This window comes from Capra hircus, chromosome 4 (genome assembly GCF_001704415.2).
Source record: "Capra hircus breed San Clemente chromosome 4, ASM170441v1, whole genome shotgun sequence".
NCBI classification, from domain to species: Eukaryota; Metazoa; Chordata; class Mammalia; order Artiodactyla; family Bovidae; genus Capra; species Capra hircus.
This window is the reverse complement of record NC_030811.1, coordinates 17,392,596-17,411,630: the sequence shown is the minus strand read 5'-3', so window position 1 is coordinate 17,411,630 and position 19,035 is coordinate 17,392,596. Positions and strand designations below refer to the sequence as shown.

At 52.9% G+C, this 19,035-nt stretch overlaps 1 protein-coding gene across 1 annotated transcript; it reads left to right on the top strand.

Moving 5' to 3' along the window:
• On the top strand, positions 1,017-17,577 carry CLEC2L (C-type lectin domain family 2 member L). The gene is given in 6 exon segments (XM_018046877.1): positions 1,017-1,049; positions 1,051-1,207; positions 11,723-11,797; positions 14,100-14,266; positions 15,214-15,314; positions 16,878-17,577. Coding segments are annotated over 6 exon segments (645 nt in total). The 3' UTR covers positions 16,990-17,577.

The window sequence follows — 19,035 nt, the reverse complement described above, 5'->3', positions numbered from 1 at the left end:
AGAGAGCAGGAGGGCTGAGAATGAGGGATCACAGACTGAGATAGGAAACAGATGTGGGATGGGGCCTGGAGAAGGACACGCCAGCCTCTGCGTGGAGCCTGAGGTGACCTGGGGTCAACCACGGAAAGAACCGGCCCGAGTGAAGACCATCCAGGAAGCCCTGGCCCCAGAGTAGAACAGTGGCCTAACACGCGCCTGCACGGTGCTGCCTTCAGCAATGCTCTTGACCTCTCTCTCTCCCCGATCTCAATCTAAACTGAGGATGTTGTCAGTTAAGGTTTGCAAAAAAACAAAAAAAACAAAAAAAAACTGGCACGTTTTAGAGGCTCAGTCAACTTTAAGTGAATCGGAAATGCTGTTCCACGCGTCCCCTCGGCCCTTGGCTCTCTCGTGCTCACCGATTCCGTCGTTTCTCTCATCTGCCAAGAGTCTGGGCCACGTCCCAGCCCTCACCCCACTGCTCTGGCTCCAGGGTGGCCCGGAGGAAAGCCCCTCATCTTCCTTGAGCCTCGCTGCGTCGTCCGCAGGAACTTGATTCCCGTTTTAATAGAAACTGGCGGGTGGACTGGGAGCCAGGACGCCGGGCTCCTGGCGCCGCGATCCCCGCTCCGCAGCATCTGGACTCCTGCCGAGGGGGCGGGAGGCCGGCGGCCCGGGGCGGTGGGGCCGTCCGCGCTCCCGGCGCCTCCTCCCTCTCTCCCGGCCCCCGCCCTGCCCGGGCCCCCGCGCCTCCCCGCGCTCCTCCCCCGCGCCTCGGCTCTGCGCTGAGGTTGCGGCTCCGCCGGGCAGGCGCGCGGGGACCCAGGAGGCGGCGGCGGCGGCGGCGGCGGCGGCCACCGGGTGCAGCGGGTCCGGAGCCGGGAGCCGGGCTCAGCCCCGGCCTGCACGAGCCGCGGCCCTCGCCCACCGAGGCCGGCCTGGGGGGTCCGCAGGGCGCCCGGAGCGCCGAGTGCGCGTGGGGCTGGGCCCCGCACCCCGGCACAGGAGCGCGGGCGCGGCGCGGCGGAGCGCGGGGCATGGAGCCGGCCCGGGAGCCCCCCGCGCGCACCCCGGCCGCCGCCGCCTCCCGCCGTTCGCCCCGCGCCAGCCCCTGCCGCCCCCAGGCCGCGCTCGCCCGCCGAGGCGGAGGGCCGCGGTCCAGAGGGGCTGCTGCGGCGATCGGGGTCGGGCTACGAGGGCAGCACCAGCTGGAAAGCGGCCTTGGAGGGTAAGCGGTGAGCGGGACGCGAGAGGCGGGATAGAGTCACCTTGGCCGATCTCCCATGGGGAGGGCAGGGAGGGCGACTCTGGACTCCCGAGGATGGATGTCAGGGCATCGGATGCCACACTGTGGGGCAGTGGGGAGGAGGTAACTGGGGACCACCTATCTCTGCAGCTAACTCACACTCTGACCTTGGGAGTAGGTTTCCTGCGCTGAGCTTCAATTTCCTCATGGGTGAAGGGGGCGGTTACTGTCCCGCCCTTACCTGGGAGGCATACTGAGAGAGTGGCTTGACTCTCCAGCAGTGAAAACGCCCTGGGCAAAGCTCAAAAGCTGTAGACCCCAGTCGCGGTGTTAATGCCCTGTGAGAAGGGGTTGGCTAGGAGGTGGGGGTGAAGGCCTGGAGGTGATGGACTGGAGAACCTGCAGGGGTCCCACCCACCTCTTTCAGTCAGAGGGGCTCAGGAGGTGATCCCTGACTGGCCAAGGGGGGCGGTAACCAAAGTGGAAAAGAGAGTTTAAGTTCGTGAGTTCTCCCAGTCCACTTGTGTGGCCACTGGTGGTGTGTGGTGTGGGAGGTGTGGCCAGAGGGCTGGTCCTCTGGAAGTTTCTTAGTACTCTTGACACCCAGAGTCCCAAGGCTGAGGACCGGGACAGCATCAGCTAAGGGAAGCCCTAAACTGGATTACCCAGCCATTAGGGAAGGAATATCAGGATAGGAGGACTTCCTGGAGTAGGTGACCTCATAGACATATGGAAAGAGAAGGAGTGGTGTGCTCAGGGGTCATATGGTGAGAGCTAGCCTGTCCCTGTGGGGAACTGACCTTCAGAGCACAGGGTCGGGGAGGGGTGAGAAGAGAGGAGTCTGGAGGACCCAGATTGTGAACGGCGACCCAGGCCTCGCCAAAGAGTTTGGACTTCGTCTGAGGCAACTACTGAGAGATTTAAAGCATAGAATGAAAACGAAGCGGGTTTCATTTTCCAAGCGAGTTTGCCCCTGGAAAAGTGGTGGTGGCCCAGAGGGGTCAGACCAAGGCCAGGTCAGTGAGGAAGGTGGAGCCGTTGTCAGAGGAGGGACATAGCCAGTGCCAGCCGAGGAGGGAGAGATGGAGCAGCCGTGTCTGCATTTGGCCCAAAGGTGGGTGGACCAGGAGACACGGATGGCCTGAGGGCGGGGGTGGGGGGGTGAGAAGTGCAGACTTGGGGGAAAGCTGGACACCTGGGTGGTGATTTGGGACAAAGGAGGCAAAGATGTTGGAACTTGGAGAAGACCTTTTGCAGAGGGGCTTCAGGCTGAGAAGAGCTGAGCAGGATAAAGGCGGACAGACCCCTCTCTTTGATGTGTGTCTCCGGGCACATTGTTAGATTTGCATGTGACACCCTCCTTCCTGCCTGCCTAAGTTATTTCTTGAAGTTGCTCACACCTCTTACCTGTATTTTCCACTCATTCATTCGTAAGCATTTCTCCAGGATCTGCCCCAACCTAGCTCTAATCCTCAGGGGTTAGGGCCATTTCAGAGGTGGTGTGGCCTCTTTCAACACCTCCGCTTGCTGCCTCCTGTCTTACTCCTCATCCTGACCTTGGCCCCGTCTGCTTCCTACTCCCAGGGGTGACTGGGCCATCCACCTGCAAGTTAGGCTGAAGAAGAGGCTGCACGCCTAGCAGGAAGTGGTCCAGGGGGTCTCTCAGGACACTGGGTCTTCCGGGCCACCCTGTGGTCTGTGTTTACCTGTGGCCCAGCCTCATCTCACCTGTCCGGGCATGGCTCCCTACCTGGCCTGACTCTGGGTCTCAGGGCACCTCTGGTCCCTTGCCCTTGTTCACATGGTCCCTCAGAAGCAGGCCCACTCTGATGCCTGTGGACCTTGGTGGCTCAGCCTCTGGGGCCTATGAGCCTTTCCCATTGTTTTAGCACGTGGAGTCTGTGTCCTTGCCAGGGGCCTCCCCCTCTGCCAGTCTCCTGGGTGTTCCCTGGGCACCGCATCTCCCATGGAAAGAGGGGAGCTTCCCATGGAAAGAGGGGAGCTCTCAAACCAGGATGGTGCTCTCCAAGGTCCTGCCCTGTGCTGGCCACCACCGCCCCCGCCCCCCGCCAACTCATTCACTCTTCCTCACTTCCCACACACACTCCTGGAGGGCCCAGTGTCCTGGCGCACCTCTCGGCACAGGTTGCCTGAAGAGATCGCGGGGCAGGGGCCAAGGCAGCCTGTCGAGGGGAAGAGAGAATGAATTCTGGGGTTGGCCAAGCCTGAGCCAGATCCTTTCACTGCCAGTGCACTGGCAGGTTTTCAAACTTGCCCGAGTTTCAGTTTTCCCACCTGCTAAGCTAGAGAAGGATTTCTGCCTCTCAGGCCTACACAGACAGAGGTGCTGGGGTGGAGGGTGTGTGCAGGTGGCCCCTTTCCCCAGTCCCTAGAGCCCGGTGGGGGAACCCAGGCAAAGTGTGTGACTGTCTGCTCAACCGAAATCCTTTGACTGCTGGTCTGCCTAGTGTGAGTCCACACCCCACCCTGAACTGTGTGCATGCTAAGTCATTCAGTCGTGTCCGACTCTTTGCGACTCCATGGACTGTAGCCCGCCTAGCTCCTCTGTCCATGGGATTCTCCAGGCAAGAATACTGGTGTGGGTTGCCATGCCCTCCTCCAGGGGATCTTCCCGACCCAGGGATTGAACCCAAGTCTCCCACATTGCAGGCAGATTCTATACCATCTGAGCCACCAGGGAAGTCCAAGAATACTGAAGTGGATTGCCATGCTTTTCTCCAGGGGATTTTCCTGACCCAAGGATCAAACTGGGGCCCACTTAATGAGCCCATGATGAAACCCTTGTGATGGAATGAGTGGTCTGCCATGTCTGCGGACCAAGAGATTTATTTTGCAGCCCTTGCTTAGCCAAGCATCTGTTTTGAGACTTCTTCTTCTGGCTGAGCTGCGGGGTATGTGGGGTCTTAATTCCCTGAGCAGCTATTGAACCCTCCCTCCTTGCGCTGGAAGTGCAGAGTCCTAACTGCTGGACAGCCAGGGAAGTCCTTGTCTTGAGACTTCTTGATTTGACCAAGCTGAACCCTCAGGGGACCTGTGCTCCTTTATTACCACGTGCTGAATATTTATCAAACCCCTACTACGTGCCAGCCCCGTGCTGGGGCTTTCCTATAACTGTCACATTTAACCCTCACATCTGCCCTTCCACGGGCTGGGTCAGTGTCGTGGAAACGGAGACTCAGAGAGGCTCAGTGTCCTGCCCAAGGACACACGTTGCTCTGTCACACGTGAAACCCCGTTGGGTTTGCCACGAGGCCCTCTGACGTGAGAGCTCTTACCCTGTCCTGACCTGACCAAGGGCACAGGGCTTGGTGAGGCTAATTGGAGAGAATCAAGTTGTGCTTGTGACGCACGCAGCTCTCCTCCGTGTGCTCCTCAGACGACCCTGCCGCCTCCAGCAGATATTTTTTCCTCTTCACAGGTTAAGTGACGTGGAAAACATCTTAAATCTAAAGCCGAGATTAGAGCCCAGGTCTTTAAGACTTTCCTTTGATGCACAGTTAGCTTTATAAATAGGAAGCCAAACAGGAATTCTTCCAATTGAGTCCTCTCTCTGTGGCTATTAACCTTTCCTTCCACCCTCAGCCTTGGGGGACAGGTTGCAAAAGTGATCCAGAGCTGCCATCTGGGTGCTGGAAAGACTGGAGGTGATTGGAGATGGGAATATTTCTGGCACTGGGGATGCGGGGGTGATGAAAAACAGCCTGGGGGGTACAGGAGGGGGGCCACAGATGATTCCGCAAATCTCAGGCTATAGATTTTTCAGTGCTCACCAATTCTGAATTTTTAATGTTGAAAGTTTCTTGATTAGGCATAAACCCACAACTTCCTGCTCAAAACCACACACACGCATTTAGCAAAGCCTCTTAAAAATTTTAAAATTACCAAACTCTACATTTGAGAGTTTTTGACTGTCAACTTAGGGACATCAGCTATGAGTCTTTTTTGCACTGTGATATGAGCGTTGTCAGGGGATTTGTCTGGGCTTGGAAGCCAAATTTTTTTCAGTTGTTCTTTCTAACATTAGGCTAAATCATACGCATTTATAACATAAGGAAACTGCAGCCTCAAACTCCATTTAATAAAGGCCAGTGCATACAAGGAAGGTTTGCTGAGTTCGACATTTGTTCTGGTTTGAATTGTATCCCCCTAAAAGATGTGTTGAAATCTTAACTCCACAGTTCCTCAGCTTGTGACCTTATTTGGAAATATGGTCACTGCGGGTGTAATTAGTTCAGATGAGGGCACACTGGGGTAGAGTGGGCTTCTAACCCAATGTGACTGGTGTCCTTCTAAGAGACAGTCACATGAAGACAGACACACAGGGAGAAGGATGCAACAATGAAGGCAGAGGCTGGAGTAGGCAACTGCAAGCCCAGGAGGGCCGGAGATCACCAGTAAACCAGGAGAAATGAAGACAGTGCCAGGAAGAATTTGCCTACAGGTCTCAGAGGGAGCATGGCTTGCTGACACCTTGATTGTGGACTTCTAGGCCTCAGAGCTGTCAGACACGACTGAGCGACTTCACTTTCATGCATTGGAGAAGGAAATGGCAACCCACTGCAGTGTTCTTGCCTGGAGAATCCCAGGGACGGGGGAGCCTGGTGGGCTGCTGTCTATGGGGTCGCACAGAGTCGGACACGACTGAAGTAACTTAGCAGCAGCAGCAGCAGGCCTCAGAGCTATGAGACGACCCATTTCTGGTGTTTTAAGCCACCTAAGTTTGTGATGCTTTGTTATGTTGCCCCAGGAAACTAATGCCACATTGTCTGGGGTTGTCCAGCTCCAAGGCCACCCTTGGGATTGAACGAAGAGTCAGAGCCGGTAGCTCTGTCCACAGCACAGTGTCCAGGGCAGTTATCCCGTTAAAGAGGAGGAGAGTCCTCCATTCTGGTGATGTTGGAGATGCGGGCACAGACTCCCCTTTCCCTGAGAGCAGGTGTATATCCACATGGTCAAGGGCATTGTCATTCAAGGCAACTAGATTCCCTGTGTGTTTCCAGCCCCAGTGGGGGCTCTGTAACATGCCATGTGATGACTGCGCCCTGTTAGAGGGAACCCAAAGGTGAGGAAAGCACAACCCTTACCCCAAAGGACCAACTCAATGGACATGAACTTGGGCAAGCTCCGGGAGACGGCGAGGGACAGGGAAGCCTGGCGTGCTACAGTCCACGGGGTCGCAAAGAGTCGGACACGACTGGGGAGCTGAACAACTGCCGAAAAGGAGCCTGTGGGCCAATAGCCATCATGACGGTAGTTGTTGACACTGAAAGAGAGCTTACTGTGCCAGGCACTGCTCTAAGCACTATTTGTTGAATTCTCATAAACTTCTAAGAGGCAGATGCTATGATGACTTTGTCTTAAAGACGAGGAAAATGAAATAGAAGCTAAGTAACTTTGCCACAAGAAAGTGGCAGAGCTGGGATGTGAACCCAGGTGAAGTGGTTTACGATGCGAACTGAGAGTGTTTACGGAAGGAAAAGAAGGATTCACACGGCGTGCTTGCCACTGGCGCCACCATGCAGCTCAAGGGCCTCAGCCTTACAACACGCAGCCCCTGGGGACGGCAGAGCCGACACAGAGGGGGTTCAGCCCTCTGCTCTTAACGGGCCCGGAGCCACCCGCCTCTGGATCCTGCTCGGTTCTCAGTACAAACCATGCCCATAGGAAGGACTCCCAAATGTCTGCTGGACTTGCAAGTAAACACGTGCATTTTTCTTTCCCTTCTGAAACTCACACAATAGTAAGAGGTTTTTTTTTCCCTTTTATTTGGGAGGGGATCACTGCAGCATGTAGGATCTTAGGTCCCTGACCAGGGATCGAACCCATGCCCCCCGCAGTGGAAGGGCAGTCTTAACCACGGGACCACCAGGGAAGTCCCAATAAAGGGACTTTCAAGTAAAGATGGCAGACTGAAGACATGCATTTTTCTTTCCCTTAAAAATCCAATGAAGGGATTTTTTTAAAAAGACCACAAGAATAATAACAGGCGAGAAAACAAGAGCAACACAGTTGGGAGCTAGGGATCAATGATGATTATCAATGATGATCAGTGATCAATAACTGACACTGTCTCCCCTGGCCTTAGAAAGTTCAGGAAGCAGAGGAGCACGCAGGACCCCACACTGGTCAGCACAGCAGTGAGTGAAGAGGGAGCTGATGTCAGGAGGGCTGGGTGAACCCTTGTTAGGAAGACTTCAGGTCCCCAATCCTCTTCCCACTCTGTGAGCCTCTCCCCAGCCCTCTGCCCTGGGGAGAGAGGGCATCCAGACACCAGAACATTTGAGAGCCAACAAGGCAGCATCTACGGATTGAGGGCTGAGGATGGCCTCCTCGCCTCTTCTTGCAGCCAAGACTACATCCTCCAGCAGTGAAAACAGAGGGGCAGCCCCCAGGGATGCTGACCCAAAAGGAGAAACCCAAGGAGGTCCACAAACAGAGAGCTGTCCAGTGGCTAAGACCCAGTGCTCCCGAGGCAGGGGCCCCAGGTTCAATTCCTGGTCATGGAACTAAGATCCCATAGGCTGCAACTAGGACCCGGCACAGCCAAATAAATAAATATTTTTTTTAAAAATAATAAAATCAAGTGTTAAAGAGAGAGCCTTGAGGACTGACCCAGCCAGGTCACTCTGCCATGACCTCCGCAGTTAATAAGCTCCTCTCACGGTCTCAGAGGCACCAATAAAGCCTTATTCCTCCTGCCTTAATCATGAACAAATAACCAAGGATCTTGAGATGTATGAGGAAAGTCCCTGACATGGAAGCTAGAGATTAAAACACATGAATGGCGGGGCAGGGGGGAAGCAGTGTGGAAAAAACAGTCATTATATAGACTAAACTTTCTGCCCACCTCTCCCCCAGCCCTCCTGCTTCCCCCCAAAAATATCAACTAAAAAACTGTCAGTATTATTCAGAGAGAGAAGAGAAAATTTCGCATCATTAAAGTAAGAACAGGATGTTTTAAGAGGGAGTATTCAGGGAACAGCAGCAACAAATCCCCCAAAACCTTGCAAGTTAAAAATAATCGTAAAAATAAAAGATTCAGTAGAGAGTGAGAAGATAAAGTTTAAATAAATCTACAGGAAATAGAGCAAAAGGCAAAGTGGATATGAGGGCTTCCGCGCTCTGCTCTGGTGCCTTGTCCTCTTTTTGTAAGGGTATTGACCCCACCATGGGAGCCCTGACCAAGAACGGATCTGCTGGTCACCTTGATCCTGCACTCGCCAGCCTCCAGAACTGGGGGAGAGACGTGCCTGTTGCTTCAGCCATCTAGTCTGGGGATTTTGTTAGCCTGTGAAGACTAAGACAGAAGTGGAGTAGAATTCTGGATTTTGCCTCATCAGCTTAAAGGAGCTTTGGAGTTGAAATCAGGATGAGCACACAGAAGTGTAGGCAAAGGAAAATGATTACTTACAGGGAAACAAGAAATTGTGTAGAAAACGATCGTAATACACTGCATGGCCTGCTGGCAGCAGCATTTACATTGTCATAAGAAAAGAACACTGAGAATTCCCTGGTGGTCCAGTGGTTAAGATTCCTCGCTTCCACTGCAGGGGGCGCAGGTTTTATCCCTGGTCAGGAGAGCTAAGATCCCACAAGCTGTGTGGCATGGTCAAAAAAAAAAGACCTCACCAAATTACCAGTCCAACCCAAACTATGATGTTGAGAGGGTAAGTAGTATGTGAGTGGTCAGGGTGGGACAATAATGCAGAGAATTAAATCTTCCTCATTACTGTGGAACGTCAATAAGTAATGTCTTAATTAGAAAAGTTGAGCAGTATTGACTTCTTGACACAGAACTTTTAGAGATTTGAAGGTAAATACCAAAAGAATTCGCTGAAGGAATTGGAAGTAGTTGTCTCTATGGAAGGGGCGATGTTCTTTGGTTATGTAGTGAAGCCTGGTAGAATTTCTTACTTTGGATCTGTCGCTTTGCAGATCCTTGATAAAGGACCAGGTTTCTTTTCTCAACTGTTGTGAAGTACCATACAGATGAATTGCTAGAAACAGTATCAGGAACTTGGATGTCACAGGAATGCTGAATTGCTGTGGATGTTTCTATTAATAGGTACTTCCTCTTGACTTTGGTACTTAGTTCATACGGGTGGACAACCCAGCGGTGGGCTGTGGAGGTGGTTCTTTCATCTATGCACATATATAACATAAAACATTTTTAAAGGACTTAAAAACAAAAAGGGGGTTCTCATCTACTGGTGGCTCCGCTGTAAAGATGAGCCTGCAATGTGGGAGACCTGGGTTTGATCACTGAGTTGGGGAGATCCCCTGGAGAAGGCACCAGCCACCCACTCCAGTATTCTGGCCTGGAGAATTCTATGGACAGAGGAGGCTGGCAGACTACAGTCCATAGGGTCGCACAGAGTCCGACACGACCGAGTGACTTTCGCTTTTCACATCTACTAACAAACAAAAGTGGAAGCTAACAAGTGTTGGCGAGGAGATGGAGAAATTAGAGCATGTGGTGTCGGCATCTCTGGTAGAATGCAAAATGGTGTTGCAGCTGTGGAAAACAGTTTGGTGCATCCTCAAAAAGTTAAATGTGGAATTACCATATGATCCAGAAATTCTACTCCTAGGTATATACCCCAAAGAGTTGGAAACAGGGACTCAAACATATCTTTGTTGGCCAATGCTCACAGCAGGATGATTCATAATAACTAAAAGATGGAAACAGTCCAACTGTCTGTCAATGGATGGATGGATAAACAAAATGTATATAATCATACAATGGAATATTATTCAGCCACAAAAAGGAATGAAATTTTGATACACGCTACAATATGGATGAACACTGAAAACAATATGTTAAGCAAAAGAAGTCAGACCCCAAAAGACAGATATGATTCCATTTACATGCGGTACTTAGGATAGGTGAATATATAGAGTCAGAAAGTGAATGAGAGATTAGCAGGGGCTGGAGGGGGTTGGGAATGAGGCGTTAATGCTTGATCAGTACAGAGATTCTGTTTGAAATGATGAAAAAGTGTTAACAAGCAGAGCATGGGGATGAGTGCACAACTTTGTGACTGTAATTAACACCATGCATTGCATCCTTGAGCATAGTTAAAAAGGCAACTTTTATGTTACGTGTATTGTATCACAATTAATAAAACTTTCAAAAACCCTATGTCTAAAGTCTATAAGGGTTCTTTCATTAAATATCAAATTAAACACCATTTGCAGCCACATGGATGGATCTAGAGATTGCCATACTGAGTGAAGTAAAGTCAGACATAGAAGTACAAATATTGTATGATATCGTTTATATGTGGAATCTAAAAAAACCAAAAGGATACAAATGAATTTATTTACAAAATAGAAACAGACTCATTGATTTAGAGAAGGAACTTATGTGACCAGTGGGAAGGACTGAGGGGAGGGAAGGTAAGGGAGTTCAGGATTGACATGCACACACTGCTATACTTAAAATAACCAACAAGACCTACTGTATTGCACAGGGAACTCTGTTGAATATTATGTAACAACCTAAGTGGGAAAAGAATTTGAAAAAGGACAGATATATATATATATATGTATATATATATATAATGAATTACTTTGTTGTATACACCTGAAACGAACACATCATTGTTAATCAATTATACTCCAATATAAAATAGAGAGTTAAAGAATTGCTGTGCAGGATTCCACTAAATGAATGCCCAACATTTTATCCAGTCTCCCTTTGATGGACATTTAGCTTGTTTCCATTTTGGTGCCATTGTGAATAAACCTGCTATGAGCATTTAAAAAATCAAGTTAAAATTTGGGGTGAGAACAATAAATAAATAAAATTTTAAAAGGAGAAGCTGGAGGATCAGGAAAGCCTTCCTGAAGAGGATGGAGGGTGTGGGGCAGAATTTCAAGAGACAGCCGTGGAAGAGGAGCACTTCGGGAGCAAAGGTCCAGCCACAGGGCTAAGAAGGTGAACTGGGTATTTCAAGGAGTCGGTCTGGCTGAAACTGGGGATGAGGCAGAGAAGCAGCAGGAGGGGAGAGACTGGAAAGTGCTAACAGCCACGGAAAGAGTTCAAGTGTGTAGCCCTGCGGGAGGGTTTTTAAGCAGAAGTATCACCGAATCGGACAAACCTGTGCTTGAGAATGGCATTTCAGACTTCAGCTTCAGGATGGCCTGGACCAGAGGTCTCCAACCTCCAGCCTGTGGACTGGTACCTCCTATCAGATCAGCATTGGCATTCAATTAGAGGAAAAGTGCACAATACATGTAATGCACTTGAATCATCCCCAAATCATCCCTCCCCCTCGTCCCTGGTCCATGGAAAAATTGTCTTCCATGAAACTGGTCCCTGGTGCCAAGAAGGTTGGGGGCCACTGCCCTGGAGGGCTTGTTCAAACACAGCGTGCTGGGCTTAGCCCCAGTTTCTCAGTATCAGGACTTGGGGTTGGCAGTGGGAACGGGCGGTGGGGATGGGCCATAATCAATCCCTTTCTCTCTCCTCAGACACCACCACGCGTCTCCTGCTGGGGGCCATCGCAGTGCTTCTGTTCGCCATCCTGGTGGTGATGAGCATCTTGGGTGAGCATGGATGTCAGAGCATTTGCAATTCATTTCCTATACACCTTTCAAAAGCATGTCAAATTACGTCAAGAAAGGTTCCAGACATATCGTCAACTTTGTGGGGGTCAAAGTAAATAGGAAATAGAGTGTTGGCTCTAGATGACATTTTAGCCTAAAATAATATGTTCACACATCGATTATATCCATCCCCTTAACTAAGCCATGCAACGAAAGTGGAGATGTTACTTAGGTACCATTACAAAAATGCTTCAAGAACGCTGAACAACCTTGGTGTGCGTTAGGCGAGCAGTGCTTCATGAAAGAGACAGGTTGGGGTTAAGGGCCTTAAAGATCTCATTCACTCACTCAACAAACATTTATTTATCCCGGCTGTGTGTTAGGCCCTGGGCTAAGTGCTGGAGATATATATATTTTAAAGTGTAGTATGACATCAACTCCCTTGTCCAGTGATAGGGTATTGCCTGGGGGTCTCCCATATGGTAAACCCTGAAGAATGAATAGTTTCCTGGAGACCAGGAGGAACACAGAACAGGGCATTCTGAGGAGGAGAGTCCAGGGAAACACTGTGGCAGGCAGGACTGAAAGGGTTGAAGGAGGAATAAAAGAGAGGGAACTGCTACAACTAAGGCAGGCCAGGCTATATGACCTGGGGCTTTGCTGCTTGTAATGGATTCAAGCCAAAGTGATTTCAGGACCTCTGTCTTTAATCTTTGAGAAGCATCCTAAGACCTCAAAATGGATAATATCAGTTCTATCCAACCCGCACTTCAGGGCATGCAGGCTAAGCAGGGCACTGTGGGTGCTTAGAAAAGAAGGTGGTGACCACCAGCTTGGAGCTACCTAGACTAGTTGTTACAAATTAAACTGTTCTACTGCTGTGTTGGGAGGGCAGGGCAATGTGTAAACAGAGCATATTGTGATTGGAGGAAAGCACAACAGTCTTCAGACATCCTCATGGAAAAGCGTGGCCTATACTTCTAAGTGGGCCTGCAGCTCACTGAGCAGGAATGCCCGAGTGCCAATTAATTAATTAATTGGTGTTGGTGTGGGGGTAGCTCCCTTGGGTGCTTGAGTACCATGGGCCTGTTCTTGACTCTGTCCTGGTCTACATTTTAATCAACCTTCTTGTATGAGAACAAACGAAAAAATATGCTTATGGAATCTGTAGGCAATACAACCCAAAAAGGGATGTTCCACAGGCCAGGTGAAAAAGAAATCAAGATTAAAATTCATCGTTAAAAACACAAATGAGCCAACGTGAATGAAGCAACTGTGTAAGAAATAAACACAAGACCCTGCATTTAGATTTAAACGTGATTTACACGTGTTCTAGGCAGGGGCCCTGGCTTGGAAGGAGATCATAGGAAAATAGTTGAAGAGTATGGCTGAATTCCTTTTGGCAAGGAGGCCCTTAGAGAATCGCATGGAAGCTCCGGGCTTCCTTCCCAGAAAAGTGCACCTATGCACATACACACAGATTCTTCTCATTGGAGAGTCTGCAGGCTGGAAAATCCAGGGCAGCCGGAAGGGGTATGGCGATCGCTGCCAGGTGGCAGAGCACAGCTGTGTGGCAGCCTGTGCTGGTGGCAGCGTTTTAGGGGGGACGTGGGCGCATCACAGTGAGGTGGGCAGGACGGAGAAGGTCTAAGAGCATCCCCTCCAAGGGACTGTGGAAGAGACGGTGTCTGTTCGGTTCTGGAAGAGGGGGATGTGGGTCCTACCTCAAGGAGAAGGCAGAGCAGGTCTGTCCGGGTCACTCCAGAGGCAGATCCTGGGTCCGCCGAGCTAGGTCACAATGGGAAGGCAGGTTGGGACTCAGCATTGAAAAGGAATTTCCAGCACTTCAGCAGGGTAGCCGATGAGGGTGTGGCCAATGAGAACGGGTGGGAGTGGGGGTCAGAGGGGGGTTTGGGGGGCTGCAGGTTGGGGTGGCGGGTTATGGAGCCCATGGGGCCTGGCATGGTTCCCACCCTGGCTGAAGAGAGAGGAGGCATGGTCACCAGGTTCAAGCCTGAGTTTCTAGGGTTCCACGGCCTCCGGGAGCTCAGAGAGAGAGGAGAACATAACCTGGGGGTTAACATGCTGTAATACTTCCCCTTACAGGGGTGTCCCTGCCAAATTTCTCTTCCTAGTTCATGTAGTCCCCAGCCTCCGACCTGCCAGGCGCTGTGACAGGCCCTCCCCTGAGATGAATGACTGATGGTCACCAAAGACGCGGTCCCAAAGACAGTGGGATTCTTAGGGGCCGGGCAGAGACCCTCCGTGCTGGCAGCTACTGAGTCCCTCCTTTTCCGTGCAGCCTCCAAGGGCTGCATCAAGTGCGAAGCGCCCTGCCCGGAGGACTGGCTGCTCTACGGAAGGAAATGCTACTTCTTCTCGGAGGAACCGAGAGACTGGAACACGGGCCGGCAGTACTGCCACAGCCACGAAGCGGCACTTGCTGTGATCCAGAGTCAGAAAGAGCTGGTGCGTGCTGGGCGGGGGCGTGTCGGGGCGGGGCCTGGGCGTATCGGGGGAAAGGGGCGGGGCCATCCGGGAGAGCCACGCCCAAGGACCTGGTGCCCCCTGTGACCTGTTTCCAGACCGGTGGGGTGTGCACGTGGGCTCCGGAAGTGGAATCTGGGCAGCTCCACGAGGGGCTCTTGTTCTCACTGCTCTTGTCAAGGCCAGCTGCGTCCATTCCAAGGCTGGTTTGCTGAGCTTAACACAGTCAAGTGTAAGCTTTACAAATTATACAGGCACTTGTGAAATGTGAGGGCTTCCCTGGTGGCTCAGACAGTAAAGAACCCGCCTGCTATGCGGGAGACCTGGGCTCAATCCCTGGGTTGGAAAGATCCCCTGGAGGAGGGCATGGCAACCCACTCCAGTATATCAAATTGGCATCTTCAACTAGTCCATGTCAGGGTCTGAGGTGCCACCTAACACCCCAAACAGTTACATCACTAGAAATATGAATGTAACACAATGAACAGGTCTCTTGGCCATTGTTGGATTTTGTAGGCAACAGTTCGTGTAATTCAAAGTCTAAAATCACTTCTGTTTGTCTCTGATACACAGTCTAATAGCCTCTTTCTGCAGAGAAAGGCCCAGGACAGCCAGTCCCAGATAATCCATCAAGCAATCCCAGGCTTCCTGAAAATCAGGAATGTTGGCATGCTGGGTCCCCGAGCTAGGAGACAAACCCTATTTCAGGGTTCCTGCCCCATTGGCACGTCCCCAGAGTCCAGTCCCTTGAAGGCCATTGCAGTGCATCTGTAAACCCAGCTCCTCACTCTTGGGGTGCAGTGAGGTGTCACCCTCATGGTGTCCACACATCTTGAGAGCCAGTCTTCCAAGTTGAGGTTCATCTGCGGATGTGTGAGCAGTCAGGAGGCTGCACCTGACTCTGAGGTTTCCCTCTTTCCTTGGTGCAGGAATTCATGTTCAAGTTCACACGGAGGGAGCCCTGGATCGGCCTGCGCAGAGTAGGGGACGAATTCCACTGGGTCAATGGGGACCCATTTGACCCGGACACGTGAGCTGAGGCTTCATCTCCTGGCCACCGACCGTAAACTGGGGAAAACCTAGCCTCCCAGACAAACCTCCTGAGGGAGAACTTGGTTTTGTGTTAGCTAGAGCCACTCATCTGTAGGGTCAGGGGTGAGGGACAGAGACCTGGGCATGGGAATGGCTTTACTACTCACTCCCCAGTAAAGTCCAGCCTGGTTTGGTGGCCCTGTCCCACGGAGGCATCAGAGCTTCCTGCTGCTGGAAGGGGCCCAGGCCCTTTCCATCTTGTGATTCCCTCATCCCACTGCACGGCTCAGTGTGGCTCAGAGAAAGGGGAGGATATCCCAGGACAGCCCTCTGCATTGGGCAGAACTTAGCCACATGGCCCCACCTGATAGTGAGTGAGGGGAGGAGCTGGGACCTCTCTGCTGGGCAGTCACATGCCACCTGAACAGTTTTACTGTGGAGAAAGGGGATCTGAACTATGGGTCCCAGGAGGGTCCTCTTAGAGAAAACACCTTGAGGGTGTTGGTGGCGTGTGCCGGGTGGTATTATTTGTGTGGCCCACGTGGTATGGCAGTGAGCATCTGATTTGTGTGGCGGGTGGGTGGGGTGATGGTGGCAGCGGGGTGGGGGGGCACTTTAGGCTTAGGGAGACACAGGGCAGCACACACAGGGGCGTAAGAACCTCAGCCTCTGATCTAGACCCTAAGGCTGGAGGGCTAGGCCCGAGGAGCTGGGTGGGGGCACAGCTGCTGACCTGATGTGACCCTCGGGCCGCGAAGACTTCCCTGTCCCCGCGTCTCCCTGTGTCCTGCACTCTTCATCCGGTGCCTCTCTTTGTCCTCACTGCCCCTTCCTTTATTCTCTTCTTTCCTTGTCCTGACCTCATCCCCAATATGTTCTCAGAGCTGCTGAGAAACTCTTGTCTTGCTGCTGCCCCTGCCTCTCCCCTTCTGGAAGCTTCTTGCTCCCAGAACCTGGGGAGCCCTGGAGGCTGGGGCCCCAGGATGTTGACCACCCAGCAACCAGCGGGCCTTGGGGCCACGCTTCTCTGACCACTCTGACGTGGTTCTGGCCTCCCCACTCCCTCTTGGGGTCCTTCTGATGCCCTCTGAGACCCCCGTTCTGGCCTTGGTGGTGGGGGGCTCAGGTCAGGGTGACCAAATGAGTTTAAGAAGAAACGTTGACTTCAAAAGGGTTGATTTTAGGCAGGGAGAACCCCCTGTGCTATTAATAGCTGTAAGAGGTGCAGGCAGGGTACCGTGGGGAGGGGGAGTTAGGGGAGGCTTGTCCTAGACAGGGCCCCAGTCTCCTGGGATGAGTGAGCTGAGCCAGCAGGATGGGGAAGCCGGATGGGGAGGGTAAGGTGCGTCCAGGACACATGTGTGGGTGTCACCAGGGCGACTGGAGCTGTGGTGCAGAGTTGCGAGTTGGTGGGAGCCACACTACCAAGGTCTGTGGGGTGGACTGTCCCAGAGCAGGGCAGCTCCAGAGGGAAGGACGAGTCACAGGGCCTCCGGGGCTGCCCAGTGATGGGTGGCATCTGCCAGAGGTGAGTGCCTGGTCTCGTCTCTCCCGGCCACAGGTTTCCCATCGCGGGCCCGGGGGAGTGCGTCTTCGTGGAGCCCACCAGGCTGGTGTCGACAGACTGCCTGATGACCCGGCCCTGGGTGTGCAGCAAGATGGCCTACACGTGAGGTGGGTCATGCCAGAGGCCACCCTGCAACCAGGCTCCGAGACCTGCTGGCTCGGGGCTCTGCTCCAAGGCAAAGCAGCAAGAAGGAGGCTCTCTGCCCCTGGGTGCTCTTCCCCAGCCCCCGAGTCCTGATCCCTGGTCTCCTTGGCCCCAGGCAGGTCCTGTGGCTCAGCAGTCAACTCCCACGAGCTCAGTAGTACGGTAGGCACCTGTCCCCAGACACACATGCACACCAACGCACTTGCTTATGCACACGTGTGCACACAGCGCCCGCTCAAGTTCACAATCTACCCTTAGTCAGCCCAACAGGTCTCTCCCTGGCCCTACCCTGGAGCAGTTCTTCCTCTGGAGGCCCTGGTGCTCTGAGGAAGGCTGGGGGCTGAAAGACTGCCATGCTGTCTGCACACACGGACCCCCTCCCCAGGCATCTCTCTCCTGGCTCCTGGGGAGGCAGGAAGGGCAGCCCCCCTCACCTGGCCCCTGCATCCACTCCTCTGGCCTTGCCCGGGGTCGCAGGCAGGCCCCTGCTGCGTCTGTGGTGCTGCTGTTGGTCACCGGTGGAATAAAGAGATGACTGGCGTCCAGGGAAGTCGGCTGCCCTTTGTTCCATGGTCGTGGCTTGGGGGAGGGGCCATGGCTCGGGAGGACCGTCTAGAGAGGGACCAGCAAGAGGCACTGGTGTGGCTGGCGACAGGAACCAAGGCCAAAAACATGCTCTGTGGCCTCAGGGCACCGTTTAATGTTGCCAGGCCACTGTGTTATTCTTAGATGCTGAGGGGTGTGCTCCATCTGGCGTCATCATTACCATTCGACTCGACATGACAAACATTTATTCACACCTATCATGTGCTAGACACCACACCGGGCAGGGGGATCAACAGCTTTATCCCCCAAGTGAGCACACAGGGAGCAGAGGGACCAGCTTGGGAAGCACCAGAACATGGCCGAGGGATGGCTTATTCTGCCTTAGGAGAGGACAGAGTGGAGAAGGCGGGAGGATGAGAGGAGATGCCGTGCATGTTGGGCTGGTTAAGAGTTTGCGCAAGTCCGAGGGCCCCTTCCTGTCCCGCCTTGGTCTGCGGGTAAGGAAGCGGGGATGGGGCAGAGGCTGGCGGTTCCCCGGGCCTGCAGCAGCTGCCAGTCCCGCCTTCTCCAACGCGCACCTGGAGCCCAGAGCAAGCGGTGGGGGGGCCTGGGCCTCCCCAGCCCATGGCCGGGGGAGATACAGGCGGGAGCTGCCTCGGAGTTGCGTCTGTGAATCTGGGTCCTGGCCCATTTTCTGAGAAAACAGCTTGGAGGGAAACACATCCTGCTCTGCTCCGGTCACTCCTTTTACTGTCAGTTTTCAGACAAAACTGTCAGCTTCAGTTTTGTTGATTCTTCTGAAAGCTTTCCAGGTATTTAGTAAAATATGGGTATTTTGTGGTTTCATGTTTTATCTTCATGGGGAAGCCAGTGTAGAATCTGACTGTGTAATGGAGAGGGTAAAGGGATGCAGTGTGGTGGTGGTGGCCTGTGGGGGGTTGGCTGAAGCCCACCGCCTTCCAGCCCCTGTGGGGAAGTGTTTTGAGGGGCTGAGGACTGAGGAAGCGGTCAGCTGCTGCTGCTGCTGCTTGGATTGGGCGGGGGCTGAAGGGTGAGTGGGGGGGGGGGTCTCACACTCACACCTGTTCTCAATCATACACAGGCCTGGGGTTCTCACCAGTATCTTCCCATCAAAGATGGTCTTCCCATCAAAGCCTTTGCTGTTTTCGTGTCTGACTCTTTGCAACTCCACAGACTGCAGCACACTAGGCTCCTCTTTCCTCCACTGTCACCCAGAGTTTGCTCAAACGCAGGTCCATTGAGTCGGTGATGCTAGTCTTACCTCATTTAATTCTCTTAAAAGGGATCTGAGGTGGGTTATGCTGCCACAGATGACCCAACAGTACCTGGGCAGGGCCCCAAGGCATGAGGAGCGGAGCTGTGCTCTCATTCTGTTTCGTGGGTTCAAGTGGGAAGAAGGGAGCCACGAGGGGGCGGGGAGGAAGCACTGTGGGAGGGCAGG